We start from the raw sequence: 22344 nt of genomic DNA, 5'->3' as shown, positions 1-22344 counted from the left end.
ACCATTGGGTGTACAGTCGACCATTGAACCCATTGGGTATGCAGTCGGTACCATTGGATATGCAGTCGTTGGGTATACAGTAGATACCATTGGGTGTACAGCGACATTTTACTATCTTATGTATAGATATGAGCTAGAAACATGTATATGTAGATGCTCCACCGCTGACAAATGGTATTTTTTCATGAGCAGCTAGACGATTTAGTATTTTTCTTCAGTTCAAAAGTTACCTACTTTACACCATTACCACCATTGAAAAGTTTGAGCTCCTAATTCTACTCCAAGATAAAACTATCAAAAATAATTAATTGTGTCCCGAAAAAAAATCTGTAGCACCAGTGTCATATGGAATGCAGTAATAGTTGCGCATGCACCGAAAGCAAAATCAATTGTTTTAAATTGTTTTTTTGTTAATTAGACATATATATACACGATTAAACACCATTTATTGTTCAAATGATGGGTATCATTTATGCTCTGTCGGCGGTGGAGCATCTTTTTTGGACGAACTCTTACGAATCGAAAGTGAAAGTATGATTTTATCTTAGTCGAAGTGATGTTTCATTTGCACGAATATTTTACAAGCGTTTATCCGATGCCGAAAGTCGACCTACATATTTCGACATTTTGCAATGATGTTAAAATGTTATCCACTTAGATCAGGATTACACACTACTTTCAGGATCTATAGATAGCCTTAGATATGTTGATATTTTTGTACTTTTGGGTTTGATAAAGATTAATTATTCAGACATTATATATTGATTCGATATTGTATTGTTAGGCTTGCATTTGACATCATTATTATTTTGTAAACATGTTAAATATGAGGCCTACCACGTTACAGCCCATTTGAGGAAAATTATAATACTGTTGTAGCATGTACCTTCAGTACAGAAGGATAGCTATGACCTGCCAGGTCCACTCCATGGCCTTAAACGAAATATATGAAATCCTTAAGTTAATTTAGGGAACTAAATGCTCAAACATTGACGGGTGATGGTGCAATACTGATACTTTTAACTCACTAATGCTGGCTCGGATGGTTGTACGGCGTCGCTTCGTCAACATCATATGGAATCAGACGGCCTACTGTTGTAAACAAGAATATCAGAATATCAAGGTAAGTAATGTTAGTTAGTAGCTACTGTGGTAGCTGAAAAGATATCGTCTTCTCACTCAGAAGGTGATATATGTCTTTTCTTCTACAGCAGTAACTAGTAAGTTAGAAACTTGTCCATCAATATCATAGCCGAGTTTTGGAAAACCATAAAAGACACATGAAAGACCATACATGTGAGTTACCTATTGATTTACCTGGTATTCAGACAAATAAGCAACTTGTGTGTACATTGTACTAGACCATCATTACGCCTACTGTATAATGGGACTAACACAAATACCACATGATACCTGATAAAGTTTGTGCAGGACTATTGTTTCTATTGGTGATAGAATGACGTCAAAAGATGATATCACATGCCAATTTCTTATCACCAGGAAGATTACAAAGAATAACAATAAACATTCCATCTCCACTGGAGATGCTGATCCCACACAAACGTTATGGAGTATGTGAATTATATGTTGTCCCAATGATCGGTGTGCATGCATGATAAAATCATCAAAGGGACTCATTCACATACAACATGATACCCAATTAACTTTTGTGCGGGACTAGTATCTCCAGTGGTGATGGAATGTTACTCTTTGTAATCTTCATGTTGAAATGAAGTTAGCGCAAGACATCATTTTTTTACGTCATTCCAGCACCAATAGAAGCAATAGTCCCCACAAATGTATTAGGTATCACATGGTATGCGAATGAGCCCATTGAATGAAATTTCTGGAACACAAATTTATAAGTGTCACAAATTAACACGACTATGTATCAATATTTTTTTTTTTTTTTTCATAACCTCTTTAGAAATAATGACTTGAATTTAATCTCAGCATTTCCAGTGTCTATTGAGATAGGATCATTTGATTACCTCTCATATACAATTGCTTCTAAGCTTATCACAGCCAATTAGGTGTATATTTTAGTAAACATCAACTCAAACAAAACTGAGAATACTAAAAATTTTCTTATTAAGGTATTTGATGGTTCTCCTTCAGATTGGATTGTTTGCTGAGCCAACTAATCTGAACGTAAATAAATATTCGAACCAATTCCTGGCGGCCTTTTTACCAGAGATGATGGAGTTACTAGATAAAGAGTCGGAATCACACAGACTCTTACCTGATGACGTTGAAGGTGAAACAAACATAGGAAGGCCTATTGAAAATTGGTTGGAAGGTGGCTTTGATATTCTCTTCGAGGAGAATCAAAGTTCTACAGAAGTCTCTGGTAGGAGAACAAAGTCAAAAAAGACAAAGGCTGGTGTGAAAAAAGGACGGGATTCTAGTGTTACTGATGAGTGTGAGGACGAGCAAAGTAAGTCTAAAAAGAAAAGGAAAAAACCAAAGAAGATACCTGAAATGCCTGATCATTTCATCGCTCTTCAGATCAGTAACCCAAAGGTAAGAAATACAATGTTAAAAAAATTTAAGCGTAAATTTATAGAATCTGTCTCTTTGAAACTATTGTCATAAACTTGTCTACTTTAAAATACATTTCTAAAGTACAAAGCAAACAAAAACTTATATTTTACAAGTCTTTGTAGTTTATCTGATTGAATATGCTTCTTTGAATCTTCAGCTAAAATATATAGTTAACACATGCCAGAAATATTGTGTGGTTAGATTTGATTCAAGTCTTAATTTCTATGAGGAAAGTGTAAGGAAAACACTATTGTTATAATAATCTTCTTTCCTTCACAATATATCTTTCTCTCAGATCCAGAAAAGCTTTGCCGATGTTCAAGATAAAATAGTATCCAAGAGTCCTCCACTCATTCACGCCATGGTGTCGACCAAGAAACTACACATTACAGTCATGCCAGTCTGTCTACCAACACAGGAGCATATAGAAAAGTAGGTCATGCTTTATTGTATAAAATATTGTTTAGTACCTTGTCATACTACATACATTATTAAAATGTCATAGATGGTCTTATTGTATAATAACACTACAGATTATTTTGTGAGTTAAGCCCAAGAGCTCACAGATTAATTTATACATGTACAGATACTTTTTCTGAATTGAAATATCAAAATAAACATAACACTGATGACATGACTTTCCATTCAGAGCTACATCAGCATTGCGTTCCTGTGCGACGAGACTAAGTAAAGATTTCGGCAGTAGACTGTTTGTCCTGGGAGTGGCGGGGATAGGAAACTTCAGGAATAATGTGTTGTTTGCCAGAGTGGCCCCATCCGACCCCAGTCTACATAACGCTCTACAAAATATATCTGGTATTGTATTTCCTACATCTACTTATTTTTATACCAATTGATGAATTTGCAATAATTAAAAAAAAGAGGTGGAATTGTATTATTTATTAAATACATGTAGATATGAAATATTGTAGCTAAAATGTTGATGACTGATTTTCATTAAAATCAGGCCAGGGTAATTTTGTTGATAATTTGAATTACTAATTAAAAAATAAGGAAAATATGAAGAAAAAAAAATGTATTACTATCATTTTGGGTGGTAATCACCGCTAATTGCTTACAGATTAAGTTTTAATCATCCTTAGTTACCTGCTTTCTGTTTGACCTGAGAAACAGAATGACAATGTTACAATATTATATTGATATGATTTTAAATGCACAATTTTAGTAATCCTTGTTGTAATACACTGTTGTGTGGATGTTGTCATTGTAATCTACTTTCCAGATGTAGTGAATGACACGTTTGCTGAACATGGAATTAGAAACACAGACAAGAAGTCCGATTTCAAACCACATGTTACAATAGCAAAGTTGTCGAAAAACTTCCGAAAACTAAGACAACAAGGTGAGATATTGTGGATGATTTTGTCATAGATTACAAGAGAAGTTTAAGATGAAATTATATATTCCAGAGAAGACCATCCGCAGTAACCTAGGTATAAAATTTGTAAACTAAAGTGTTAACAGAATGACTGCTTTATTGTCGTCCAATTTTACATAATTTATATACATTTAAGTCTTTTTAACCTTGTCAGTTTACATACATACATATTTGACAGGGACCTTGAGACAATCTAATCTGTCTGAGTTACCTCCTTTTGTTTGATTATTTGTGAGAGCAATTCGCTTTATTTTCTCCGAAAATTATGATGTTACATTCCAAAACAGTTTAACACATGACATCACAATCAATACCTACCTGCAAGGGCAGAATAAATCTATAAAATTCAAATACAGAATAGCTGATGCAGAGCTGTTTTGCCACAGTAGGAAATAATATTCAAGGACATTGATATGTATTTACATTCTGAGTGTTTCGTCACTAAATGAATCAACCAACTGACAAAAACAAACATTTGCCTATGAAAACACTATGAATACACTATGAATACAATGATTCTTGTGCATCGATCAGCTGATTTCAAACATCTCGCCTGTTTCATATCAATAAAAAACATAGTCCCCACAATATTTTGATGTATAATCTTTAATATGTTGTTTCTTGATAAAGAATCAACTAAAGTTTACTATAATAAGTCAATCAAATCTTATTTTAAATGTATTTCTTGTTTATGGTTTGTCATTTGCTAAAAAAATAAATAAATTGTTGACCGGAAGGCGGACTTGAAAACGCGACACTGTGGAACGATTTTGTCATCCAGCTGTTCCATTAATCTCGTTTCTCGTTGTATATGGGTGTCATTATTTTAAATATAATATAATAACCTTTCAATTATTTTTATTTTCATAAATTATTTTAATGTAAATATATGGATTGAATGTATCAGGTATAAAGAAGATCGAGCCCTCCCTGTACGCGGAGGATGTGGACAGACATTTTGGACATCAAGTAATCACCAGTTTACAGCTCTGCTCCATGTTTAAAAAGGACGCAGCAACAGGGTACTACAAGATACTACACGAAGCAAGTTTTGGTGAGAATTCTTACATCAATTACTGATGATTTGACTTTGACGACGAAAAAGCCATCATGTCACATGTTTTACTTGGTTTATCTATTCAAAATTAGTAATCAAAAAGATAATTCAATTTGTGGATGAAATGAGTTGTTATATTAACCTAAAGTAATGTATAGTTAGTTGGTCTCTTTGCTGATTTCTTACACAATCTACAGTTCCATTAACTGTAAAGTATTTTAAATATTTTATTTTCAATACATTTTTATCTAGGTCCTCAGAACATTTCTAACCTAACAATAGAAAATCAGTCAGGCATCACATCAGCAGCAGATGTCCTTGTGCAGTGGATTGTAAAATCAGCCATGGACTCTTCAAGTCACTTATCAGGGGAGAAATTTCACAGGGAATCAGGGGAAAAAACTCACAAGGAATCAGGGGAGAAAACTCACAAGGAATCAGGGGAGAAAACTCACAAGAAATCAGGGGAGAAAACTCACAAGGAATCAGGGGTGGAAAACAAGGAATCAGAAGAGGAAAAAACCAAGGAATTGGAGGAAATCAATGGTTCCCATATGGATCATTTTGCTGCAAGTGAACTGTCAAATGTTGATCAGCTAACAGAGTATTCAGCTACAGGTTACATGAGTCATCATGAGGAGAAGAATAGTTGCAAGAACCTTGAATCAGACGAAATGAAAAATCTGAATTTAGTGAAATATTCAGATCAGGGTTTACATGATAAGACGATAGATTCAGGTATAAATAATGATTCGGATATTGATAAGGTAGGCCTTAGTCCTAATAAGGTAGAAGGGACTGTGTCAACTGTTGACTCTGATGAAGGATGTACACATAGTTCTGATCGAAACGGCTGTCCAAATGAAGATACTTAAAATGATTTGAGGGAATATTGAGAGTGATAATTCTCTTCAACAGTTTCATGTGGCCAGTGGAAATGATTTAGGACCTATATTTGTGGAGGGTATCTCTTCATGGCTCTGACTCCTCCCTCTTCAACATATATAGCTTTGTAGTTCTATTACGAAAAAAAAAGTGCCTTATATGAATACTGGCCGGGAGTATTGAACAAATTCTGAAGACAAACTAAACCATTATCTCTCATGAGGTATCACTCTCATACATTATACTCTAGGAACCGTAATATCTCCAGGAGTAATGGAATTAAAACTTGATCACCAAAAATGTTCAGTAGTTGGCCTTGATATGTGGCCATTGTTATTAATAAGAGCTATGAATTATTTATTTATCTGTTTATATTATGTTTTCCGGAATGAAAATGTTGAAGAATAAAACAAAAAATGTTGAGCATTTTTCTGCCATAATGAGTATTTTCTTTGTAATTAGCTTAGGCGACCTTCACATTGACACCTTGACATTGATAATAACATTATTTAACACAAAATCATTGGAGATTCCCACATGAATTCTCTTTAAAAGCAAGTGACCGTGATTTTCTTGGCTTCTTGAAACCCAAACTATTTTGAAGTACATGTACGAGTATCTTTATATCGGACTTGAAGTCTGTCAGAAAAATATGCAGATTAATATATGGCGCCCATTATAAAATTATCTTAGTAAGTCTACCAAAAGAAATATTTTCTTACATTAAGCATGTAACTTTGCTACATATGTATTTACACACGTACATGTATTTATACGTCCAGACCTAGTTCGATACATGGTATTGCACCTCAATAGCTGAAACCAAAAGCAGTTTCAGATGTAGCCAGTATATATATATTCAACCAAATCGCGCGTAAAGTTTGGTAGTTTTTGGTTGAAAACCAATGGGGTTTATAACTATCAATTCACCACTGACTGCAAATATATGATGATACATTGGTGATAACGGTGTAAATCATGCTGAACGTTCGGGAGAATAGTAGAGAAGACAGCACAAGCTCTGGCGAATCTGTCCCTTGATTTGTACCTAGTAGCTTCACCATTCCTGGACGCAATACAGAAACTCAGGAACTACAGTATAACCCACCTTGTATTTTCAATGTAATTCATAAAACATACATCAGTACTCGCAACATACAATTCATACACGCACTTTTAGCGCGGAAAAGTTTGTCGCGATGTCAATACAGCATACGTAGTTGAGATTCAGGCCCAAATAAAGTACATTACAGGGACTTGCATGACATGTATTTTCAACCAGCGGACAATATATATATACTGCATATCTTATTATATTATTGACCTTGGCTGGAAATTCGTGCCGAGTCCCTGTTAAAGTTTTAAGAACATTATAGAGAATAAATGACGAATACTTTTGACATATAACGGTTCAAATTACGATTCATGATTATTCTACATGAAGAAAACAATGTACATAATTAACTTCCGAAGCGATGATTCTTCCCGCCAAAAATGCGTACACTGGTGTCAGCAGCTGCGCACATACTGTAACAGATATACTAGTACCACAGGCGTTTGGCTCTATAGACATTTTCAATCTATACATATATATGTAATACTGTGTCCAATAATTTACGATAAAGTATCTGTCTGTCTATTGAGAGTATTCCCATTGTCAGATCTGTGGCATGTTTATGGAGCCAAACGCCTGTGCTAGTACTCTTGATACACACATAGTTGGCATAGTTATAAATTAACAACACAGTCTGGAGTTTACTGTCCATTTTAATATACGAGGTTCATTCAGCACCATCGATAGCAGTAGTATCAACAACAATTAACACAAATGATAACAAGTGAAATTTTAAAACATATTTCCGATATTAATTAATTAAAATAGTACGAAATAAATATGTCAAATAAATTATTTACATTGAAATATGCACAGTGATTCTTCACAGTGAACTTCCAGCAGCATTCACCTCTGGCTGTCCGTTTGATCCGGATCTAGGCGGAATCACCCGAGTATATCCGATTGCGACCGTTAGGAGCAGCACGTGTCCGATATTGTTCACGATAATAACCTTGAGAAGGTCAACATTAAAATATATGACAAGGATGTTTTTGTCGATCTAAGGGCAATATCGAAACCACACTGGCACGAAGCTGACATCCGTCTTGGCATGCAATGACATTTCGCAGAATCTGTAGTTTGATTGGCAAACAAGTTTGTATATTGTGTTCAGGGTGCATTGATTTCCGAACTATCCGCTCTTGTTTCTGTTAGTCTGTCTTGACTACTAGATGTTGATGTTCTGACACCAGATGTCGCTAGTCTTGGTCTTTGACTTCTTGGCCTTAGACTAGACCTATGACGGGCTAGCATCGTCTCTGCGAAATTTTGGATGACGAGTTTTGTAGCCTGGATGGATTTTCTCTGGACATACTTTGCGAACATGTTTCGCACTCCTGTGGTGATTTTACGTCGCTGTTTAAGGACATGTTTGTAAGGTTTGTGGTCATGACATCTCTGGATACGTTTGTCCAGCTCCCGGAGTTTATTGTCCAGTTTTATAAGTTGTGACCGGCCGTACATTTCAGCTCGGGCAATTTTCTGGATTTTGTCCAGGGCGGCTGGCGAAACATCGGCCGGAATTTCCATGACTACTTTATATAGGTATCGGTCACTGGAATAAAAGAAAATCACGTTAATTAATTAATTTGATTGATCAACCTATACATTTAATGATTAAATGTTAATACGTTATCTCTATAGTCTAAGTTAGATTATAATCGGGTAGATATTCCAATTAATATGTTGGGTTTTTTTTTGTTTTTTTTTTTTTTTTTTGGGGGGGGGGGGGGGTGGAGTGGACGTCAACAGAAACTATTAAAGGGTAAATAAAATACAGACATTTCTAGATACCAGTTAAAGATAAGATGCCGATAATTTCCAATGACAGTCGCTTCTATTGTGAATTAAAACAATATCCCAAGAAAACATTTAAAAAAAACAACAGATTTTTATTACTGCCATATTAGGAGATGAATTATCAACGGCTTTATTTATTATAATTTTTGAAGAAACATAACTGTATACAACTTCCGTGTGTCCTGTGGTAGATTTTTATCAGTTGTGCAATATCATTGTAACAGGGGTTAAAAGGCATTTGTTATGTAATAACCCCACCGTTTTATTTGTTAACCTTCAGGCCTATAAATGTACATGTTGGAAAGGTCGTTATGTTACATGTGAAACCAGATGACTATAACAATATCCCTAGGTTATCTATTCTCCGCCAGGGGATAAAGTCAACATCTCTGTCTTTTTGTACAACGACACAAAGTCATATAATGTGTCAAGGATTTAGAAGTGAGATACGTGAATATGTGTACGTTTCTGCTTCAAGTGAAGACCAACACTTTTTTCTTTTTTCTTTTTATCGTCAAAAACTTTTTTGTGACCACAATAGTTATTGACAAAACGGCTTATGTTCAGAAACAACAGCTGTAAACATTCGGTAAGGCCTTTACTAAATCCCCTATGACGTAATACAGATGAGTCTTGGTCTAGAAGCATTGCCAGTTAGGGCTAAAAATGACAATTACTTAAGTCCTATATATTTATATATATCGATATCTAGCCTAATCTAACATATCAAATGGAAAGCAACCAGAAATCTCTATGAAATCTAGCTCAGTGTTTGACTTTTCAATCAAAATCTGTAGTATAATATCAGAGATTTCATAATATCCACAGAGACTAATACTGTTACTCAAGGATCCTTGTGTTACTGAATCTGATTTTTAAATTTTTTTTTAATAATATACACAAGACAACATTTACAAGAGATACATGAAAGACAAATATAAAAAAAATGCTACATTTGAAGAATGATTCCAAATCAAATATTTAATTGTACAAGACATTTGTAAATATCCATGTACTATTATCTTTACATTTCTTTTATCGTTTTGATTTAAATAAATGTATAAATTATGAAGAATAAACAATAGTGTGCGACAAATTCTAGCAAATTTTACATAAGTTCTGCTTTCGTTGCACCAGAGATTTAAATAGTATTCTATTAAAATCTCTGGTTGCACGTAACGCAAATATTTATGGTCTGACACGATATCGATTATATAACTATTTAAAGCTATTTAGTATTACAAAGGCCATGCTGAGATTATTAAAACATTCACAAACCTTGTGCTGTAAATACAGTATCAGCTGAAGATATTTCCTCAAAGTCACAGATCCGAGTATGGGTTTGGTCTAGATGTGCAGAACCTTTATGTTGACATCTACATCCAATATGGCGACCATTCAGATTCAAAACACGTTCTGGTCAAGTGTAAACATGCTTAGTCATAAACCTTGACCGTGTTATTATGTAACGGTACTTGACAGATGTCGGTCTTACCTGAACAGTGTTTGGGTCAGGGCAATGTCCGTGGGTTGCCATGGCGATAATTACCTGTGGCGATAACACCGGGTGACCACTCACCTGTTGGTCAGAGATAATTACCCGTTATATGCCCTTGAGCCTTAACAGCTCAGTAATTATCACAACGCTTGAGATCTTACGTACTGTTTATTATACGTGAACGAAATCAAATTAGTAGACACTTTGATGTGGAAACAAATGTATGGAAAGATGAATCAATTTCAGCTACTTGTTAGTCATATAGATAATGATAATTTTGTATTCACGTTTTAATTAATTTGCAACAAGACGTTAAACATGTTTTTAGTAATTTACTTCAAAAGCGTAATTATTTTACTTTAATTGGCAACAACCGCCTGCGTACACGCCATATGACAAGTTCTCAATTACTGGTATTCAATCATTAGGATGATTTGGATCACTTTAAAGTTGTATGGTCTGTGACTTGCTGTATTTTTGGCACCGACAAATATTGAAAGTGTTCTACATATTTTTCTCTGTCTCTCTAAGTTTCAAAGTTTCCATATTTATCGACTTTTGTAAAGTTCGTATTCGCAAAGTTATTAAACAATAAAGTTTTGATTTTTATCGTATGAAAGGACGTTTTAGTGTGGGTAGATCCATAGCTTTAATGTAATATTTTGATTGGAGTTAAATATGAAATCATGAAATGGTTCGGTAGGGGACTGTTTTTGACCATGCCTATGGGGGAATAATCACATGCACGTTTGTCAAGAGACTTCATCCTTCTGAACTTGGAAGTTAATATATATTTGAATTTGAAGATGGATTAAACATACAAGTTTAAAACTAACAAAGCCTCTGGACCAGATGGTATTAGTAAAGTGTACATGTATACCCCCAAATACGGTACTCAAAATAATGTATCTTCTGCTCACGACATTAACCATCAAATGTAATTGCAAAGAGAGAAGTGATGTTAGTGATCTTATTAACTATCGCTCTATTGCTAATACATCGTGTATCTAAATAATATTTGTTTTTATAATTACGGTATACGTTTAAAATAAAAAAAAGACCGAAACCTTCTTTTAAAATTAGTCTGTAAAATTAGTCTGTATTGGTCTATATCTGGTGGGTGAAGGTAATTTCCTCATGGCTGCTGCATTCTCATTTCTTTATTAACATACTTTTTGAAAAACAAAATTACTATCTATAATCTCATTAATAATATCTCATATACTGTTATGACTTCTGCAACATATACTTTCAAATGCTTTCAAATACTCTTCCATGCCATTTGTATACATTTTGTTACCAGGGAGAGAACTTACATAGGCACTGCCTGTTGTTTGATCCCCATTTCAATTTATTTGAAATAAAATTATGTTGAAATTTTAAAATTAGTGAAACTGCCAAGTTTCCAATCCAATACCACCACTGTCAATCATCATGTTGCTATATATATATATATATATATATATAGCTTTGTTTTCTAAGACTTGGATAATTATCTTTTCATCAAATTATAGAAACTGGTCTGTAACAAAACCTATGTCTTTTACTATTTTCTGTAATTTTCGCCATATCAACTCCTTAATACATTAAATCAAGGACGTATATTACGTATAAAGCCTTGATTATACGGTGGTGTATAGTACAGTTTGTAACATGTTATTTGGTATCAACGTGTTTTTAGCCGATATAAATTTAATTTGTTTGTGGGATGGTTTAAAATTGAAAATTTGCCATATCACTTTAACTAGTATGCAACGATGTTCCCATCCTGCGCATGGTGACAACACCAATATTGAAATAAAAGTTTTCTAATTAAATCCAGCCCTGTATTAAATTGGCGTTCTCCAAGAATGTTTTTATGAGGCACTGTCAGTGTTTGTGAATTTCATTTGAGAACTCGACAATATTTTCGTATTAGTAACCTTTCTCTGATCACGATGCTCTTTTTCACATGGTTTATATTTGTAACAAATAGAAGGAAACTTTTACATGTAATAATCGATAACTGCTGCGATTCATGGGTAAAAAAAATCTGTTGCCTCTTCAGTTTGCTTGAAATTATCATCCTCAACATTCCAGGGGTTACTATTACTGCCCCGCTTCAGAAAGTAAGACGGTAACCCTCGCACCCACAAGCTACATCAAAGGATGCGCCGGCGGATATCAAAGGAAAATCAGTCGTCGCCGAACGTCACGGTCAGTGCACAAACACAAAAGCGCCTGCCTTGGACTTCCCAAAACCCAGTGTGACTTATCTATATACGTGTATTACTGTCGTAAAAACTGAAAGTTCTGCGACAACGGGTTAACAAGGTTTTAAGTCCTTGGATGTAATATTTAAAAAAAAAAAAATAATGGCACATTGTGACTGACTTTGCGGCTTTGTAGTTGGCATCTTGTGTGCAATTTTCAACAAAAGAAGTTTCTGATGGTTTGCGATTGGTCAATGTTTTCTCTTGAACTACCTTAAGTCTTATTATGAGATAGTCCAGGGGTGGATATAACGACAGTGAAAGTAACTCCTGGAGCATTGAGGATGGAAAATGATATACAGTGTACTTGAAATAATTACAAACTAAAGAGATATATAAAAATTTGTAACAATTTATTAAAATATAAATGTAAATTTCAATAAAGTATTTCATGGTAGCATATATAACTGTAAGTTAACAATTCATTATAGTAAAACTGTAAATTTAGTTTGTAGCATATACATTTATGGCCAAAATTGGTACACAGATGTACTAAATAAGCTTACATTTAATAATGCTTAAATTCTAACTAAATCTTCATTAATATACAAACCGATAGATAAAGCTCAGTTCAACCTTGGAACAGGAGGTGGTGAAATATACAAAAGTGTAAAAATCAAATACGTTTGAATAAATCAGAATTTAAAACCAAACCCAGACCCTTAATTTTGAAATACACTGCTTTAACTTTAAAGAGTCTGTCTGATCACTAGATAGATGGTCAATCTTAAAATGTCGGCTCCGAAATCTGTCCCAGGAAAATCTATGACCATTTTATCTATATTATTTAAAAAATATAATTTTGTCACAAAATTTAGACCAACACTTCTGTATAATCCACCCATACTTGTATTTCAGGACTCCATGTGTAACATAATGATATAGAATGGTGTCAAAATGTTACCTGTATTGAATCTACACTTATAGTGTAGTATCAAAATGTTACCTGTATTGAATTTACACTTGTAGTGTAGTATCAAAATGTTACCTGTATTGAATTTACACTTGTAGTGTAGTATCCAGTGTTAAAAACATGTACTAAGTAAATATACAACAATGGTACTAACTGTTTAGTACATCATGATAAAGTCGGTTGTAATATAAGATTAATGTACAAATCAACATAAATATTTGTAACTGATCCATATCGATCCATGTACACAATCAGCTTCCATTAAAACTAATTATTTATATCTTTACATATTAAACTTTACAAGAGCATTTTTTGATCATCAAACTGATAAATATACACGAAAGTTTGATTAAAATAGCTTGTAACAGATGTTAGTGGAATGTTGTGTATAAATGTATAATCAAATAAATCAAAAGAATCCATACTTCAGAATTTATAACCAAAATTTATCCAGACTCTTAACTGTAATATATCTGCTTTAACTTTAAAGAGTCTGTCTGATCAATAGATAGATGGTCAATCTTAAAAAGTTGGCTCCGAAATCTGTCCCAGGAATCTGTCTTCAGGCAAGAAGTGTGAGTTAAGAACTTTAAATTATAAATACACAGTTTTATATTTAGAACTGATATTTTTTTTTTACAAAATTTAGACCAAAATTTATACATAATCCAACCATACTAGTATTTCAGGTTAATATTTTGGCACCATAATGATATACAATGTAAATACAATGTAAATATTATCTAAATATTAGTCAAGTAGACTTAAAACATATCTTAATATACATTGAGTTATAGAAATATAACAGACTTGATATTAAAATTTACATCGTGTAAACATTGTTATCATAGTGGCCGAGTTAAATAATGTTTTAAAAAACTTTAAACTGAGAACTTTATATAAAAAAAAGATATTTCCAAAAAATAGATAGGTAATACAAAAAGTAAATATAAAAACATCATAGCACTCTCATTATGCCGTTAAAGCTTTAACAGTTAGGAACATAAATAAAATTGTATTATTTCAAACAAATAGGCAATGCAAAAAGCAAATATAAAACATAATTGCAATATAGTTTTTTTTTAACTTTTCAAACTTTCCATTTGGAACCATTTTTTGAGCTGGGCAATAAATACCCTAAATACATGTACAATACTAATTCTTCAAAAACTGATAGTTCATTGGTAACAGTAATACTGGTATCTGCTAACAAGCAAAATGTACTAAAAACTGAGAAAAAAAATCATTTCATCTTATGATAGTCAAAAGCGCTATAAATTCTATTAATCTTATTCTTTACCTTTACTGGTAATATTATCAATCTCCTTAGAAATCCGGGTTTCTTGGTACGGCTGGTGGTCTTGTTATCCGGAAAATTGTCATAATCCACAACTAAAATTAGAATAGATTTCAAATATACTTTCAGAATGGTACAAGAGGCCGAAAAGGCCTGTATAACTTTATGTTAAAGTGAAACAGTCGGGCAAGGGATGGCTTAAAGTCGGTATTAAAATGGTGTGAATGTATCCAGTATAATTTCTTATGAAATGGAAAAATAAAATCTTCGTCAAAATCTGTCTGCGTGCGAAGAAATTGATTTAAAGTATGAAGATTCTAAAACGTCCTCCCGGCTCACTATGTCCGTGGTTACATTTCCACGCAGCCTCGCTTTCAATGCTTTCAACTTTTCTTTACTTTAATAGTCAGAACTGGGAAACTAAGCAGAACTTGACCGTCGTATTAATATGTGAGAACTTTTGGAAGGCCAATGAAGGCATTTAGAACTGGTTTTCTTTGCCCGACTAGGCTGTATAACTTTATGTTAAGCAAGACTATCATACTTCATATCAAGCTTATGTTTCATAAGTACATGTACCAAGAACTTAGTCTTGTCTCAGCTGAAATGTCTTGTTATTTTTTTCTTCTTTAAAATTAGATTAAATAGATAACATTTGCTATACATTATCAAAATATACATTTAAACTATAATATGTGTTGTTATTTAATACTATTATGTACGGTAATTTAATGTGAGACAAAACATTATAATTACCCTTAGTTTTACCACATACTAGCTGGAGACAAGGAAACCTCAATTTTATTGAGCCTCTTGATCTTCTCCTCTGAATTACAAAGTTTTCGAATGATTGATAAAACAGCTAACATATCATTGAGTCATCTTGAAAAACAATGGTGTACAACAGATAAGAAATTTTATTTACATACGATACATTATTCGAACATCAGCATGATTATTATGAAAGTAGAAATTTAAAAACATTTCATAAAGATATTGAAAATAACAGAGGTTTTGTGGCACAATGATTAGAAATACTTACATTAAAGAAACCAAACACACCCCGAGTGGAAGGTTTAGTGTCCAGAACAGCACTGTCAGCAGTCTTATCCAAATCTGTAAATTAGGAGAGAAAAATACTTTAGTGTTTACAATGTGTCTTTGGTTGTGAATTATCAAAATATCTATCGAACATACATACTTGTGTGATTTTTTTTTCTGAGTTGGTATATCACAGGAGTTAAATTCTCCAATGCATGTAGTAGGTAGCCATAATTGTGATGTACTCCGTAATTATTTCGTGAGAGAAACTCATGTCCTTTTTTGTGAAAGGTATGACTTTACGCTGGCAAAAACTGACGTCACAATCAATATCTACTACCACAATCACAGATAACAATGTAATATGCAAAAACAGCACATTGATTCAATTTTAGTCCAACATCCATAATAAAAATGATTGGCCCGAAACAAATCGGTAACAAAAAAGTCAAATCATATGTAGATATTTATGACTGGTTTGCAATTATACGACTGAAGACTCTTGCTCACCTGAATCCTTAGCCTTGATATCATTAACCTTCTTCTCACTAACACTGGCAGTTGTTGCTGATTGTCCATCGTTGTCTGTGTGGAATTGTACCATTTCTTTTTTAGCTTCTCCGACAATGTCAATGGTCCCTAACTTCTGGTCCTCACTTCTGACATCTTGATGCATTTCGTTTTCATTGTCTTCCATCAAAACCATTGTTGTATCATCACCTACAATCCTCATCAAAGAGTTACCAACAAAGTGATCGACATCATCGTCCATTATGTCCTCCTTTGTTATAGAGGAAAGTGATAGATTAACGAAGTCGTCAATATTCTGATCCAGGTCTTTCTCTGTGTCTTCTTCTTTTTGTCCACTTGATGATGGATCTGTGGTTTCTTTAATACTTGCAGCAAATTGACAAGATTTTTGTTCTGAGGAAGATGAAGGATCTAATCGGAGGTCTGCTGCAGTTGCCTTCCTAGGTTTGTCTGGTTCCTCCTTTGTCCCTGGTGCTTTGTTGGCACGTTGGTCGACAACAGCCTGTTTGTACTGTCTTTGTAGAATGTTTCTTCGTAGATCTGTTCTGTCTGATGGCCTTCTGTTTATGCCAGACTGCGAGACTGTCTTTGGTATCTGATGTTTTTGATTGTCTAGGTTTTTCTCTAATGAGGGTAGAGATTTAGTTTTTGGAAACTCTTGATTTATGTTTTGTTTCCTGTTTCCAAACTCTGGCTGAGGATTTTGATCATCTTCCTCAATAAGGTCGCTTATCGATTGGTCCACTAGATTATCCAGGAAACCAGAAACTTGGTCTTTTGAACCATAACCGCAATCCATGACTAACTGCAAAATTATAATTAGTCTTATAGACATTTGAAAATAGTAAGTTAATTACCACAAATGATTTATTTCATTGAATTTGAAAATTGTTTCAACATCTTCGAATTTACGATTTGGAGAGCAAATATTACAACCGAAAAACAATTTATCATTTCATAATCCATCTTATTGAAAGGCACTATCCTCTTTTAAAAAGTACTTTGCCAAAGATACTACACTTTTTTAATGACAACATATGGTATTTTAGTAATAGTAACAGGAACCTTCGCACGCTATAGGTTGTATAACTTGTTTCGCAATCGATGTACTAAAAATGAGGCTAATTTTTATACGTGGTATATCCTAGTTACCAATATAGATATAGTGAGACAAGGATTACACATAAACGGAGGATGAAATGACAATTTAAAACAAATCAAAACAGGCAAGTTATTATCCTCTGTTGGTCTTACTAACCTTCGTCAACTTTAAACTTTCTAGTAACAATGATATTTATATGATTTTTCACTATTTACGAAAGCTTTCATTACTTTAACTCATAAACGACAATAATAATATTAGAAAGACAGCTCGGTATACGGTGGCGAATGTTCAGTTGTGAATAATGAAGCTGTCAATGGCCTTTAAATATAAATATCCATGGAAATCTGCACGCACAGTCTATCTAGAATATGCACACAAATTGACACAATCACAACTACTGTTCCGTCACGGTCACGACTACTGTACTGGTTGGATACCAGTACAGAAAGACTAGTCTAATAGAAAGAAGGGCAAACAGAAAGGAAAAAGAAAGAGCGATGAATATAAAAGGGAATGAGTGATGGACAGAGTTACACTGAATGTAAAAGAACACATTATATCGAGTGCCTCGACCAGGAATCGAACCCGGGTCGGCGGCATGGAAAACTAGGCCTACCGACTAAGCCAAAGAAGCATGCTCCGTGTTACAGACATTACTAACCAGTCCACATGACATCGACCCGCTCCTTTTACACTTCTATACTTACGATGTTTCCCGAAGACAACGACCTATAAAGTGACGTGTTTGTAGGAAGTTTGTTCGTAAGATAAAAAAAAAAACTGTAGACCTTTCTAAAGGAATTTTGTGTTGTTACCGCGCGTAAACTCTGGCAACGATAACAATAATAAGGGGAGGTAACTCTAATGGTTCACGTCATTAGAAACAAGGACGATAATTCCCGCATAAACAACATAACGTCACCCAGATATGTGTCATTGGAAAGGGGTTTATCATTTTTTTTTTAATGGTAACATACGCATGACCACTACAAAATTTAAACAGATATACTTTAAAATTCGTCATTTATTAATCTTTATTTAGTGTATCCTATTAAGACTTTCTATGTTAATATTACGATTTCAGGAAAGCCCTCCCCAATTAACAATTTTACTCTTATAAATTCACATTCAATGACTTTTCCGTTTTTGTTTTTATTTCGATCATCAGTTCAAAATGTAACAGAAATACGGCATTTTAGACAACTAAGATGGACATGTGAACTATCAATGGAGCTTAAATCCTGAAAATTCGGTGTTGATATCCAAACCAAAGGTAAAAATGTGTGTTGTTGTATAGTCCGGCCCTCAGCCAATTTTGCCCTGTGACCATATACACAAGAGATTATAGCTATCATTTCCTAATGAGGTATTTGATATGTAGATCTATGGATGTTTGTAGAATTTATTTTCCAGTAGCCTTCTTTAAAAATATACCAGTTTTGATCAATATGACTAATAATTTTTTTCAGAATAACAACATATACCTACCCCTTAAGTTGAGCTATAAAATGTAACCTTTTCAGACATTTTTGCCAAATTTAACCCTTTATAGAAAAGGTTCTGGTTTTAAACTTTCGTTATATTTTGCATATCAACAGGGAAAGGGTTGTTCTTTCAAAATCAGGCAGAAAAATGAGGGGTCTGTGTGCTTACTTTTTTGTCCCATTTGAATATTTGTTATTCTTCAGTATTTTAGAGTAAAAAATTATAGTGCTCGACAAATGACCGTTAGTTACATTACCATTACATTACCTAAATGTTAAAATAAAGTGACAAAAGTGTCACTTTTGTCACACAAAAGTGTCACTTTTGTCACTGTGTCGGCTAAAAATGCTGGCACAGTAATAAACTACTAAAAAGAGAAATCTAATTTCTTGACAAAATCTACAACTGGCAACTTGCTACAGATGTTGATAAATTGTATTTGAAAATCTCATAATTTCTTTGATCTTTGTCGAAACGAGACTTCAACGGGACTGAAACCTCAGAAGAATGCATCCTTAGATATAAACCTTCGTATATATTAGGCAATTAAAAAAACCATATAGGCAGGTTTAGCGGACTAGCATTCAAATGGCCAGTGAAAGTGATATCGATGCTGACCAGGTAACTTTGTTTGTCATAAAAATTTTAATGTCATCAGATAAAATAACTTTTTTGACTAAAAATATTACCTTTAGAATTAGTTGAGTCCATATTATTCAATAAGAAGCACTCAAATTGTGTTTGATGGGTAGAAAACTCATATAAAATAACCCACCGGTCGTGTAACATATGCTCGATTTGAAGATAGGCCTACCGGCCACACGGCGAATAACCATTCTGCTATATTTGCTTTTAAGATTCCAAGTAAGGAACTAATAAAACGCGTGAGTTTTTAAAAATAAAACTGGAAGCGATGGTGATTGGCTGCCGTTGACTCAACTAAATGTATAGTCTGCGGCCATTACAAATGTTTGAAATAGAAGGACTCGGAACTTGAAGTATTTCATTGTGCAGAGTTATTTCATCATGAAATGGGATGTAACGTGGGGGCAGCAGAGTACATTATAAGATGAATAGGTATATATGTGAACGTCCTCTCGGCATTGCATGGACCATGTATTAGAAATATGCCGCTGAAATAGCGTAGGCCAAATCTGTCCTACAATTTCGTATTTCTAAGAGGTACCGCGAGCTGAATATATATTATGCATTTTTTTTAAAGACGAAGGATAAAGGCAGTTTTAGCGGACTAGGGCAGATGGAACCCAATTTAATATCAAATTCCACAAACGCGTTCTCGGGATACTATTATACAATTTAGTAACACAATATTTATTTTCTTACAGTGTACTAATACTATACGTCATGACTATTCTAAATGCAAAGTTTACTTCAATTACTTATCTTAACTGTTTCTACGGAATTAAAGCATTTCAGTACGCTACATCTAATCACATTGCTTTCCGTTAAATTATTAGACAGATATAGAAAGACATGTAAGGAAAAGGAAAGAGCGATGAACAAACAGAAAGAGGGGGACAGACAAGCAAATTAAAAGAGGGAGACAAGCAAAACGAAAAGATTTGCGGAAGGAGAGGTAAAAAGACGAATAAACATAAAAAAAAACCTAATTAGCTTACCTTGATATAAATCGTTTATAAACCTATTATATTTAATTATTTTACTAAATCATATTCAAAGTCCCATACTTTCGAGGTTGCGATGTTTACAGACAATTTATATAAAATGATACGTAAATATGAAAAGATATATCCAATAATATACATGTATTAATTAGTCTTCTTAAAAAGATACTCACGAAGCAACGATGTTCACCGAAAACAACAATCAATAAAGTGATAGCTTGCAGAAAAATGATTCGTGAAATTGAAAAATATGCTGATATCTAATTCGTCTTCTTATCGCGCACAAAACTTTGGCAACAATAACAATAAAAGGGGCAGATCACTCTGAATGTTGAGCGACGTTAGAAACAAGGGCGATAACTCTTACATACTGAGTAAAATATTTTCGATGTCGGCTTTAATGTAATTAGACGAAGAGTCAAATGGTGGTGTGTTGGTGTCACTCAAATGTTGATTACAGATGTAGTTACTTTTAGATAAATTAATATAGAAAATAAATCATTCCTACGGGTGATTATTTATTTGTTTGTTTGTTTTAACATTTTGTGGATGAAATTTCAGTAGCCATTTTACGTTGCAATAGCGTTGGGCCTAAAACAGATCCCTGTGAATCTCCCGATGAATCATTCAGAGTCACTCTGTTTTAGGTCACCTGAGACGAAGTCTCAAGTGAACAATTTTAATCGCCTATGGTCCGTCGTATGTCCGTAAACAATTTACATTTTCGACTTCTTCTCCAAAACTGCTAAACAATTTTAATGAAATTTTGCACAAATCTTTAAGGCATACGGCCAATCAAAATTGTGAATTAGATGGTCCCCATCCCCCAGGGGGCTGTAAGAGGGGCCAAAAGTGATAACTTATTGAGATATAACACAAAAATCTTAGTGAGTCTCATCATAAACCGCTTTGCGTTTTATTTTAGAGTACACTCAGATTTTTGTGTTATGGCTCCATAACATAAACAAATCTATTTGAGTTAATCCTTATAATATAGTACCATGCAGAATATGATTTTATCGGTTTTTGATCTAGACCTCTAAAACGTCTAAAAATGGTCTTACGGTACTCTGGTGGGTCCATGATTATATAATCTGTAACTAATTCTCAGATCCCGGTGGCTACGTATACGACGGAGTGGTCTTACCACAAGAAGAAACCACTAATTTGAGAAGAAAGCACCACATGTTTATAAACAAGTGACGTTAACCTGACCGGTCTGTAATTTCCTGGCTCTCATTTATCACAGTTATTTCAGCAATCGTCTGGTACTGTTCCTTTGTTTATGGTGACGGAATTGCCTCTTCAAGATTGAAACTTCTTAAACTCAGAAAATAGAAATAGAGGATTCGGTTATCCCTGTCCACTCGACATTCCCACATCCTCGACATTCCAGGGGTTCCGATCACTTACGATCTCTACACCCCTGGACTATCTCATAGTAAAATTGGAGGCAACAGAACAAACGAGGTAATTTAGTCCTTTGATGTACATCAAAAGAGCCGTGTAACGGAACACTGTGGTTGACGGTGTGGCTTTGATGTTGGGCGTCACTCTCTCTGTAGTCTTCAAAGGAAATATTTGCACGCCTGTGATTGGTTCAGCTCTTTTCCGCTGAGCTGCCTCCAATTTTACTATGGGATAGTCCAGGGGTGGATAGAGATCGTAAGTGATCGGAACCCCCGGAGTATCGAGGATGACATACCCATGGTTTTTTTAAGGCCAATCCTTGTTTTAAGGCCTTTGGAGGGTTCTTCAAACTCTGTAGCTTATAAGT

At 34.0% G+C, this 22344-nt stretch overlaps 2 protein-coding genes and 1 long non-coding RNA gene across 6 annotated transcripts; 1 reads left to right on the top strand and 2 right to left on the bottom strand.

Moving 5' to 3' along the window:
- Nucleotides 1-596: 596 nt before the first annotated feature.
- On the top strand, nt 597-6313 carry LOC138325386 (uncharacterized). Its single transcript, XM_069271019.1, has 7 exons — nt 597-1123; nt 2119-2523; nt 2840-2976; nt 3194-3360; nt 3788-3907; nt 4851-4997; nt 5253-6313. The coding sequence occupies exons 1-7, from the start codon at nt 1031-1033 to the stop codon at nt 5873-5875; spliced, it is 1692 nt and encodes a 563-aa protein (XP_069127120.1). The 5' UTR covers nt 597-1030; the 3' UTR covers nt 5876-6313.
- Nucleotides 6314-7634: 1321 nt separating this feature from the next.
- LOC138325385 (uncharacterized) lies at nt 7635-20881 on the bottom strand. 4 transcript variants are annotated; one of them, XM_069271018.1, is made up of 2 exons: nt 20741-20870; nt 7635-8554 (listed from the first exon to the last, which is right to left on the bottom strand). In XM_069271018.1, exon 2 carries the CDS (start codon nt 8527-8529, stop codon nt 8110-8112), a length of 420 nt encoding a protein of 139 aa, XP_069127119.1. In that variant the 5' UTR covers nt 8530-8554; nt 20741-20870; the 3' UTR covers nt 7635-8109. The 4 variants fall into 4 exon arrangements, with proteins under 4 accessions (XP_069127119.1, XP_069127118.1, XP_069127117.1 ...); XM_069271017.1 differs by lacking the exon at nt 20741-20870 and adding an exon at nt 10078-10376; XM_069271016.1 differs by lacking the exons at nt 7635-8554; nt 20741-20870 and adding exons at nt 16057-17136; nt 18144-19546.
- On the bottom strand, nt 14781-15953 carry LOC138326314 (uncharacterized). Its single transcript, XR_011208888.1, has 3 exons — nt 15802-15953; nt 15516-15585; nt 14781-14854 (listed from the first exon to the last, which is right to left on the bottom strand). It is a non-coding gene; the product is annotated as an uncharacterized lncRNA (long non-coding RNA).
- Nucleotides 20882-22344: the final 1463 nt, after the last annotated feature.

This window comes from Argopecten irradians, chromosome 6, assembly GCF_041381155.1.
Source record: "Argopecten irradians isolate NY chromosome 6, Ai_NY, whole genome shotgun sequence".
Taxonomy (NCBI): domain Eukaryota; kingdom Metazoa; phylum Mollusca; class Bivalvia; order Pectinida; family Pectinidae; genus Argopecten; species Argopecten irradians.
Note: the sequence above shows the minus strand (reverse complement) of the source record. Positions and strands in the feature narration are given on the sequence as shown.